Here is an 11,393-nt window from a genome sequence, read left to right as displayed (position 1 = left end):
TACTGGCGATCGTGCGTTTATTGACGTGAAACACCCGGGGAAGTGCTCGGCAAAACCGGAGACACGCGCACGCCGGCCGGTATCGGAAATGGGCGGCCGCGCCGAGCTGGCCTGGGGGCACGGACCTCGCCGCGCGGTCCACTGACACAAACGCCCTCCGGCTCACTACGTACCCTCCCACTGCAAGGATCGAAAATTCTGACACTGACGCCACGTGTACTCCTGTTCCAGCCTGACACCGCCGTGTCAGTGACACCGATAAACCGATAAACGGTCACCTCCTGACCCACACATACTTTATCCTGAAACGTGAAACGCAGACTGGTTGATTGGCAGCATAAAGTCAATTCGAACCGCTGGAGTCACGCACGCGAGCCACTCTAGTGTTTTCCGTGGCGACGTCCATCGTTTGAGCGCGAGCGACGGCCACGAGAGCGCGAGCGACGGTCTCGAGAGCGCGAGCGACGGTCTCGAGAGCGCGAGCGGCGGTCTCGTGAACGCGAGCGGCGGTCTCGAGAGCGCGAGCGGCGGTCACGTGAACGCGAGCGCCGACGGTTCCGAGAGCGCGAGCGACGGGATCGTGACAGCCGTTCCCTCGAGCGCCGCGCGCCGCGGTCCCGCGACCGGGAGCGGCGGCGGCGTCCTCGCGAGCGCGAGCGACGATCACGTGACCGAGAACGCGAGCGACGATCACGTGACCGGGAGCGCCGCTCGCCGGAGGTGGAGTGTTTGCGCGACGGGGAGGATTTGGGCCGCGAGCCGCCGCCGCCGTCGGAGCGGGCGGCCGGCGCGTCCGCCTCACCTTTCTCCGGCGAGCTGGCCGGCTGGTGCTGCCGGCCGGCCTTGCCCGCCGACCCGGAGCGCGAGCGGATGGCTCGGACGGTGCGCACGGCCCGCGTCTCCGGAGAGCGGGAGCGCCGGTCGCGGCCGCGGCGCGGGCTGGCGGAGCGGGCCGCCGGCCGCGGCTGGTCGTCCTCCCGGCGCCGCTTCTGCCGCTCCTGGATGAGCCGCAGCAGCCGGCGGCCGGCGTCGTCCTCGTCCACGTCGTCGTCGACCTCGTCGGCGGGGAGAGCGGCCTCGTCGGCGCCGCCCTCGTAGTCGAGCCGGTCGTGGATGTCCTCGACGTCTGCCTCCTCGCGGCCGCCGGGGCCGCTCCCTGTCGGCCAGCGCGGACGGTCAGCCGGCCAGCAGCGCGGGGCCGCACACTGCTGGCGAGTTCGGCACACTGCCGTCGGCTGGGGCCTGGGGAACTGCCTGGTGCCATCGGCAGGTACCCTCAATACCTATCTGACAACTTTAGGCACTCTTCTTGTAATGAACCAATCACTCGTAGTGACATTTATGGCATTGATTTTTTTCTCACTCGTCATTCCCAATTTTCAGCACAGAGCCCTTCAAGTTAGTCCATTTATTTACATGTTAAAACGTGCACGACTGGGGTATGTTCCATCGTGCGAGTGACTGACGGTTTCTAAAAAGAAATTTCGCTTCACCGGCAATAATTTTGATCGAAAATTGAATGTATTGACGTATATGGCGGCACGGTCCTCCCTAGCACGGTCTAGCGTGACCCTCTCTCTCCAGTTTCCAGGTGGCTGAATATAGATTTAGATAGGCAGGTCAAACGACGCAGAGCTTCAAAAGTCGATTCAAGGCCAGGTTAAAGGTCTAGTCACCAGAGGTCATTAAAAATCACGTCTCGGCGATTTCAACATTTTTTGCTTTTGGCTCAAAACTAGCACATTATTTTTACCCGCATCGTGTTCCTCTCGTCGAGATTCGTCGAGACGAGACAATCATCATCATCATCATGTATTCATATGTTCATCCACATTCATGGCTTTTCAGAACAAGAGTCAAATAGTACATACACACAATACAGGTTAAGATGTAAACATGATATACAATTTAACCTTGATAGGCCATTTTCATAATTTGATCCCAGGTCAAGGTTATGACCTGACCGGGAAAGGTCATGTTCCATATCAGTCGATCCGTATCGTCGAGCTGAATACATCTGAGATGTTTTCATCGCTCTAGCATGTCTCTATCAAAAGTTATTGTAAAAAAACTGCTGGGGAACTTCATGAACTGATATGACCCCAGGGACATAAGAAGAGGTCACGGGTGCCATTTTTCGGTTCAGCTTGTCAATTTTACCTGTAACCCGATGCTTGAGAGTGTTTGGAATGACGTTCGTCCAAAAGAGGCGCCTTTCAATCTTCTCCCATTGACTTATGATGGAGAGGTCGCAAAACTGACCTGACCCTAGGTCACCGATATCAAAATTCCTAGATATAGGTTTTATACATACTGCTGCTCTCATCAATCCCTGAAAGTTTCAAAGCCATCATTCAGTCAGTGTGGCTGTGGCGGGCATTAGAACTTTATCTGAGGTAAGGTCACATGACGTGACCTGGTGAACTGACCTTGAAAGCGTCGTTTTTTATAGTTGCAAGGAATAGAACTGGGGATGTCCAAACACCCCCTCCCTCGGCCCGGCGCGGTTAAACCAACTTTACAATTGTAAAACGCGCATCCAGCAATTTAAATTGTTTCACATTTTAATTCCTAGGAGCTATCCAAAACAGATCTAAAGATCTGCGTGATACGATGTGGTTTATTCGAGAGGAGATGTAGCTAGGGCGGGACGACCTTTAAGACAGTGGGCATCTTTGATATAAATTACTTTGATTGCATCTTGCACGACTGATTGGACAGCTTCAGAATCTACGAATTTCTGCCGACAGCTGAAGGCTACCTCCTAAAAATCGATCGAAGTCGAGCTCAGCTTCTGCAGCCGTTACTCTTAGCAGCAGCCTATCACGAGTTTCCAGTTCGGACAGACCCCAATGTGGACAGTTTGGCCAGCAAATATTTGTGAGCAAAGATCTTCGTAGGAGATCCGTTGATCCGCTATTTAGCTAATCTTAGAAAACGAGAACGAGGTTAATGGTTATGTAACCAAAATATTTTGATTGGACATTAATTAAATTTTTTCAATGAAGTTCTTCATTCAAGTTCCTGGTTGGTAATGCCCAAAACGCCCACAGCACAGGTTGTATTAGCATTCCTTCTTTCAGAGCATAGTGAAATCGGCTTTTGCATTTCAATGTAACCCGTTTCTTGTGGACCGCATGAACTGTATTGTCTAAGAAAAAGAATTGAAAAACATTGGATAGCCGCTAACGTTTTTTGCGATGTTACATCAATTGACTTACACAAAAACGTCAATGGGGAAAATTTTCTTGCACGATTTTTGTTTCGTGCCGGGCCGAGGGTGTCTGAACACCCTCGCTGAATTTTCAGCTGAATTTACCGGTGGTCAGGTCATAGGCGTCGCCAGAGATTTTCGGTTGGGGGGGCAAAATCAACTTTTGTGTTAAAACTTGCCTTTCCCCAGTCTTAACTCACTTGTTTTACACATCATTCGACGCGCAATGGTGCAAGGAATCCGATGGTGACAAAGGTTTCCTTCTAGCTATTACATGTACTTTTTTACAGAAAAATTCGAAATTTTGAAATTTCATGGCAAAAACGACTGGTAGAATTATAGTAACTATATAGTGGCTGCGATTGCCGACGCACTGCAGAGGGCCCCTGTGCAGACGCTCGACGCTCATGATCATTACCCAGAAAAAGGTGAAAAATGTTCCATTTAATCGGATCACCCTGCTAAAACCTCCATTCACGCATGCATGCAGAGGTTTTACGTGAAATGCATAGGACTTATCCCAGCCGTCGATCGTAGCTAAATTGGGCATTCGGCAGAGAGTGAATGTCGGAAGTGTGAATCGGAAGTAATTCATCTTTGCTCCAGTGAGAGGGAGTGTTTTGTTCACTCGAGTGTGAACAAAAGTTTTTTCGTGTGAAGGGAAGCGCTGCAAACGCGAACAAAAATGTTAAACGGAACCAAAAGTTACGCACGGCATAGCGGCAAGGGATCCCTTAGAGATAGGTTTGGGACTTCCAGGCCATTTCAGGCCACTCAGGGTCAGTGCTGACTCTCAGAAGCATGCTTAGGACTTAGGAGCCCGGAGATCGGCGTGGGTCACCTCAAATATTTACGTGTACGTTGTGCTTTAGGGCTTTCCGAGCCCAAGGTGGGGCCCTCAGAAGCAGCCAGTGTGGGCGGCGGGCGCTAAGAGACTAGGCCCAGGGTGAGCCTGGAGCCCCCGGATAAGTGTGAACCCTCGAGGTCTGTGTCGAACCCCTAAGGACCCTATGTAGGGACATAATAAACATTTGTTGCGGCCCTCAGAGGGACACGTGAGCTAAGACCCCTCAGATGCCGGCTTGGGGTTAGCAAAGTCTGTCGCCTCAAAAGTTTGGCTGAACTATCAGAGGCCAGTTAAGGTTCTCAGAAATGTTTGAAGTCTCAAAGATCCCTGTATGGGCCCTCAGAGAACATGGACACCAGTGGGACTTTGAGAGGCCTTGGGCCCTCTGAAAGCTTCTTTAGGGCTCAGTGGAGCTCCTTAGGAGCCTTTGTTTAAAGCAAGCTCATGAGCCCTGCGACACTTGTACGGTACTTAAGCCTGTCGCAGACATTTGACGGGAGTTGGGAAAGGCCCTGACTTATGAAAATCAGCTGTAAATGAAATAAAGAACGAACTTAGAACATGGAAGGAATCACATCATTGACATTTCCGAGTCTGGACTCGGAGTCTTGAATATTTTGGCGACTGCGAGTCAGACTTTGGTTCGAACTGCACGCTCCAACTGAGTCTGACCTCACAGGCATTCTCAGAAAGGTACCCCCATTTTTCCCGACTCCAAAATCTCATCGGATCTGTATCGCTCTCAGGGGGTGCCCAGTCCGAGGTTGGGGGGGCAAGCTGCCCCGCTTGCCCCCCCGTGGCGACGCTAATGGGTCAGGTCAATTTCAGGTCAGAAAAGGTCAAATGTTGAAAATGGAATTTTTCAACAAAAAGGTGCCTATCAGATGCAGTTTGAGCTCACGAACACGATGGTGCCATTTATATTGTTGTACGATGTCAAAAACGTACTTAAAAATGGTTATGAAAAATATATAACTGTAAAATTTTGACAATAATGCAAATAACTTGGCTTTTTTTGAAGATATTGGGCTAAAACTTGCTAGAGTAGTTTATCATGTGTGTTCTATCACATATATTCCGGTTTTTGCGAAACATCAAAAACTTTTTGAAAAATCAAAAAACTATTTTTTTGTGATTGTAATTTTTTTTTTGTAATTGTAAAAACATAATTCAAAACATAATTTTCAAAACAAACATAATTTCAAAATTTTCAAAATTTTCAAAATTCGAGATACCAGTTTGATAGCTACATGTATTTGCAGTCCACTGACGCAAAGAAATTGGATCTAGCTTTAAAACTAAGCAGTAAGCTCTTGAGAGCGTTTACCGCAGTTCAATATTTTGCATCAAAATCGGCCGATATGACGTCACTCTGACGTCATTTCCGGCCCAACTATGGTAGCTAGAAAGTTAAAATTTTAACACAAGGTTTCAAATTGATGCCGCTGAGGTTACTGAAAGTTTCGTGTTGATCCGTGAAATAGTTTAGAAGATATTGCCGAAAAACGGGAGGGGGCTCTGTAGAGCCCCCCGGCCCCCGCCATGCGTGGGTCAAAGGGGGTGTCCCCGTCGACGACGACTTTAATAAACTAAACTCAACAAGTGACTATATCTCAGAACGTTTCCATGTTCGCTGTAGCTACAACGACTGAACGACCGCTTTGAAACTTTCAGCGATTGATAAGACTTTTAGTATGTATAAAAAGTTCATCCCAAATTTTTGATATTTTTGGCTTAAAGTCAGGTCACCGTCAATTTTGCGACCTCTCCATTACAAGTCAAGGGGAGAAAACAAAAAAGCGTCTATTTTGGAAGCATGACCTTCTAAACACTCTTAAACATCATTTTGTAGATAAAAAAGACACAATGAATCAGAAAATTATACCCGTGACCCCCTCTGTGTGCTCCTGAGGTCATCTCAGGTCATGAAAGGTCCCTAACAGCTTTTTTTAACCATAACTTTTTACACAAACGTGCTAGAGCGGCGAAAACGCCTTAGATATGTTCCGCTCGACGATACGGATCGACTGATACGCAACATGACCCTTTCCGGTTAGGTCATGACCTTGGTCTAAGGTCAAATTATGGTTTATTCGACGCGTCTCGACGAGAGGAACACGATGCTGGCAAAATGAATGTAATGACTCCCTTAAGTCAAAATTATTGCAGAAAAAAACATTTTTCGTAAAAACGGTTATTTTTAGAGTTTCTGCTGAGGTCAAATCTGAGAGCAATACTCAGACAGGCCCTTGAAAGAAGACGGGGACAGGGCGTGAAAACGCAACCCCAGCACATTCCACGGAAAACTCAGACCACCAGCACAGCGGGGGTTACACCATTGTGTTCTTCTCGCCGAGACGTGTCGAATGAACTGTAATTTGACCTTAAAATGCCATTTTGAAAATGTGACCTATGCTCAAGGCAATGACCTGACCGGAAAAGGTCATGTTGCATCAGTCGATCCGTATCATCGACCTGAACACTTCCAGACACCGCCAAAATGAGCACATTGCCTCCAAACTGGTGAGCCATCATTTCAAACAAATTCATTCCCAAATCGCATACATTTTCTATCAAAATGAAATGGCATCTTGCCAGTTGCCACCAGATTATGCCCTTGCCCCAGATTATCCCTCAGATAGCAAAACTATCAAACACAACAAGCTTAATGTCAAGGAGAGTAAAAGCAAAGGTTGAATCTAACGGTACTGGATTTGGAATAGATTACCTAACCAAACTTATCAAAAGCTACTTAGCACAGATGTTCGGTGCCACTATTGATGGATACTCTGCCAACTCCGTCAGGAGAACTGGTCTTTGTGGGTCATGTCAAGGCGATAAGTACCTACCGGTCTTGTGACACCTCCAGAAGCCGACCCGATAGGCAAGGGTTGTTTAACAAATCATCCAGGTTCCAAATACTCATTAGATTTCGATTGCTTGCATGTTACGACTTACATGTTACATGTGCTTCCATGTAATTGAACGTCGACCACCTAAGCAAATGAAGACTGCAACTTCCCAAGCTGAGAAGTGCATCAATGGCTGCCGATTGTTCAATGAGCGCCGAATCGCGGACATAGAGATAATGTACCGCAATGCATTGCTTTGAGGGGAGCTCTTCGAGAATTCCAACCCACTGCAAGCCCCACCGCATCCCAACAGCCCAGTTGACCCACGTCCATGATGGGACCGTTAGACCCACCCGAAACGCCCTGACCCCGGGCCCCCTCACTCCGAAACGCTCTGACCCCGGCCCCTCACTCCGAAACGCTCCGACCCCTCACTCCGGAACGCCCTGACCCCGGGCCCCCTCACTCCGGTTGCCTTGGAACAGCCCCTTGCTACCTCGCTTCCTTTTCTGGCCTATCGCAAGAACCTTCGCAGCTTCTGGGATCCCTACAAGTCCCCCGCGGCTCCCGAAACCCTAGACATGCTAACACAGGTTCCGTTTCGAGCACATCCGACACGAGCATCGCAAGGATTCTACGTCCTCTTTCCCTGCCACGTCGAGGTGATACTCCGACCGCCGCAGCGGTACGAGCGTGTCAGATACGTTCGCTTCAGGGCGAGCACATCGGCCGTGTACATACACTGCACAGCGGCCTCACCCAACTCAGCCGCTCCACCCGCAGAGGTGAGGATCCGCTGGTCGTGTTCAGTCACTACTCAGCCGCTGGGCGCCGCGGGTCCACTGAGGGGCTGCCGTCAGCGCGGCCGGTGTCGGCTCCGGGCGGCTGCACGTGGTCCGCCTGTTTCCGAGGGCCACCAGCCAGTTCCTGGCGATATCCACCTCGGCTTATCCGAGCCATTGTCTAATGGTAGCTGCTCACGGCACGGAAAGAGGCGCTTGATGACCCCATTCTCAGCTTCTAGTCTGTTATTTTGGTACTTGGGGAACCATGATGCACACCTTCATGAAAGGCAGGGTTTTCTTCGAGCACCGTCTTCTCGAAGTAGTCCAGGAATGCCGATGACTTTGGCCACCTCGCGGATCATTTCCGGAGCGTGAGCCCGGCTGTGTTAGAACATGTCGCCCTCCAGCGACAGCTGCAGACCGGCAATGTCCGCCAGGAACATGTCACGGGATTCAGCCGGCTCCCTTTGTGCTCTCTCCTCCCCTGACTTTTGATGTGGACCCGGCACACACTTCGCACCGCGTTTGAGAACACCTCCGCACCGGTAATGGCTCGCGCCATGTCACCCACAACCACCCACAACCATTAATCTTAAAAGTTAATGATAAGGTGCTGAAAACAAATATGGTTGAAAATCGTTGATTTGGATACTAAATTTCACATTTGGATGCACGAGGGAATATTCTGGTGGCAAACAGTACCAATTTGATTATTATTATAGGATTAAATTGGACTTACTCCACAAGAGAATCGTTTTCGGTCGGAGCTTTCGACATGTATTACATGTCCTCTTCAGCGAAGGTCGGTAATCGCGGCGAAAATAAAACGTTCGGGTCGAATCGAATCGCACAAGAACCTTGTGCGATTCGATTCGACCCGAACGTTTTATTTTCGCCGCGATTACCGACCTTCGCTGAAGAGGACATGTAATCATGTCGAAAGCTCCGACCGAAAACGATTCTCTTGTGGAGTAAGTCCAATTTAATCCTATAATATCTATTTGCTCTCCACACTAACATGTCTCTAAATTTGATTATTGTTGTGCTCAATTAGGCCGTGGTCTTCGCCCATGTGGAGGCAGTAGGTTCGTTTTGGTGGTGTTATGTCCATCACGGGCGTAGGAACGTCATGAAAAGTGGGTGGGCCACCTGTCAAGGGGCCTCCTTTTCCAGGGGCCTCCTATTTTCAGGGGCCCCCAACTTTTGCCTCGTCCTGCTGGCTGCTTTCAAGTATGACCTCCAAATCTAGCTTCTGAGATCGGGCAGATGTACCCAGGGGCGTAACCGCTTAAGCAAATAGTGCGGGAAGTCCGCACCATTTTTAACCCTCGCCCCGTTGGGGGGGGGGCCATTTTGGCCCCCCCCCCTGTGGTTTTTCCTGAATAGCAAGAAAACGGCGGCGCGCAGCGCCGCCAAATTTTCAGTACCTTCCCGGGCATCAATTTGACACCTTCACACCAAATTTCAAGTCTTAGGTCACCTTAGGTCAGGAGTTATTGAGGTCAAACTGAGGTCATGTTCGAGCAAAAATGAGCAAAAAACATGCAATCTTGAAACGCTCACCAAATCTACAGTTATCAAGCAATTTCAAAGTTCTTTATATGGTCTAGTAGACAAAAGGCGGCGCTACAAAACTGCTATCTCGGATTTTCAAAATTTTTGGTTTTTGACCCAAAAAAATCAAAAAATTGATTTTTTTTAGAAAAACTTTGAAAAAATCCAAATTTTTTCCGAATTTCGAAAAAACCGGAATATATGTGATAGTCCCAGCGCTCTTCTATATACATACCAAATTTCAGATCGATATCTCGTTTTTTGGCCAAGTTATAGCGAAAAAACTGTTCAAAAATGATGACGTCAAATTTTTGAACTCAATTTTTAGCAATTCTAGACCTCGTACGGCAAAACAAAGACCACCATTGAACTCCCCGTGACGAGCTGCATCGATTCGATACCCATTTTATGCAAAAATATTAACTTTGAAATTTGACCTAATTTGACCTGACCTTGACCTGACCTTGACCTGACCTTGACCAAAACGTGATCTAAGCTGGCCCCAAAGGCTGCCTGACCCATATAATCGCATTTGTCATGTAAAATGGACCATAAAACATGTATCACACGACACTTTCATATTGTGACCCCCCCGTGACCTGACCTCTGTGACCTGACCTGGTATCAGTGACCTCAAATAGCAAAATATGTGTTTGAAGAACATTTCCCCATCGATGATTTTCAATGAAATGCATTTTACTCGATTTTACAACGCATTTCTTGAAGTGCCTGTAAACGGTGAAAATTGGACCTTTGACCTGACCTGTGACGTCATCGGTTTGACCTAGGTCAATAAAATTGGGTCACAAGGTAGTTCCCCGTTGGGGCTATCCAACGCCGTTTACCGCTTGTCGCTATGTTGCGTGGTTCTCGAGATCTTAGGGGGGGGGGCCAAAATGGCCCCCCCCCCCCCCAACCGGGCGCGTTGCTCGGCAGAGCCCAACGGGGCGCGGGTTAAAACTTATTCCCTTTCCGATTTTTTTTTTAGAATCTATTTGCCGCAAACGGCGCATGACCCCTGAAAACCCTTACACAAATGTCTTCCTCGTTTCCCAGGTGCCCCATTAGCTTCATAGGCGCCCCCTTTGGAATATAAGCGTCCTATGTATAGTCATCAGAGACATCCCTATATGTCCCACAGTTGTCGCATACAATGTGCGCTTATCATAGGCGTCTCTCTTTTATAGACACTTGAAGGCGTCTCTCTTTGCCATGCCGGCGCCCCTGTTTCTTATCAATGCACCCCCATGGCATTGATCAATTGCAATTTGCAGACCTCTATTGCATGTGGACGCCCATATATGTAGGCCTCAGAGGCGCCCCTCTTTCGCATTGAGGCGCCCCTATGGGCTTCATAGGCGCCCCTCTATTGCACGTAGGTGCCCTACTGTCTCAGAACCGCTCCCCTTTGGCATGCAGACGCCCATCTTTCGCACGGAGGAGCCGCTGTGGTTCTTAGAGACGGCATGGTGCTCCCAGACGCAGATGGGGCTCTCGGAGTCGACGGTGTGGGACCTTCAGTCGCTGATGGGTGCCCGCCAGATGTGGATCCTCGGAGACGCCGGTATGGGGCCCTTAGAGACGCCGGTGTGGAACCCTCAGATACTTCAGTGTGAAGCCCTTACAATTGCTGGTGTGGAGCTATGAATGTGCTGGCTTAAATCCCTGAGTGGCCGGTACATGGACATTAGAGCTCAGTGAGAGCTTGTGTGGTGCCTTCAGCGGCCTTGTGGAGCCGTTAGACATCAACATGGTGCTCTTAGAAGCCGGTGAGTCCTCAGAGTCACCGGTGTGGGGCCTTCAGATGTACCTATAGAGCCTTGAGATGCACAGGTGTGGTGGCCCACAGAGGCGCCGGTGTGGGGCCCCCAGAGCCACCGATATAGGGCCCTAAGAGACACTAGTATGACCCTCAAAGGCGCCGCTGTGTGGCGCTCATAAACACTGGTGTGGAACCATCACAGGCGGGTGGAGCCGTTAGAGGCCAGAAAAGGGCCCTTAGATGCCTACAAGGAGCCTTCAGAAGCCGGCGTGGCACCCTTATGGGGATAAGCGTGTCTACTTAGGAGCCCTTGAGGTGCTCTCATGAGCTCTGTGGGGCCCTACCGAGCCGAAATATGGCCACGGCCAGCTGCCGCCGC

General features: G+C 49.6%; 1 protein-coding gene across 2 annotated transcripts in view; it reads right to left on the bottom strand.

The window, feature by feature from the left end:
* Nucleotides 1-11,393, bottom strand: part of LOC122393286 (peptidyl-prolyl cis-trans isomerase 8-like) — a 32,603-nt gene continuing 21,210 nt past the window's right edge. For both annotated transcript variants that reach the window (XM_043389184.1, XM_043389185.1), the window contains one exon: nucleotides 1-1,156. In XM_043389184.1, coding sequence (XP_043245119.1) covers nucleotides 381-1,156 — 776 coding nt within the window. In that variant the 3' untranslated portion in view covers nucleotides 1-380. The remainder of the gene's footprint in view (nucleotides 1,157-11,393) is intronic.

This window comes from Amphibalanus amphitrite, unplaced genomic scaffold (assembly GCF_019059575.1).
Source record: "Amphibalanus amphitrite isolate SeventyFive unplaced genomic scaffold, NRLGWU_Aamphi_draft 000527F_arrow, whole genome shotgun sequence".
Taxonomy (NCBI): domain Eukaryota; kingdom Metazoa; phylum Arthropoda; class Thecostraca; order Balanomorpha; family Balanidae; genus Amphibalanus; species Amphibalanus amphitrite.
The sequence above is the reverse complement of the archived record's forward strand: the minus strand, read 5'-3'. Positions and strand labels throughout refer to the sequence as shown.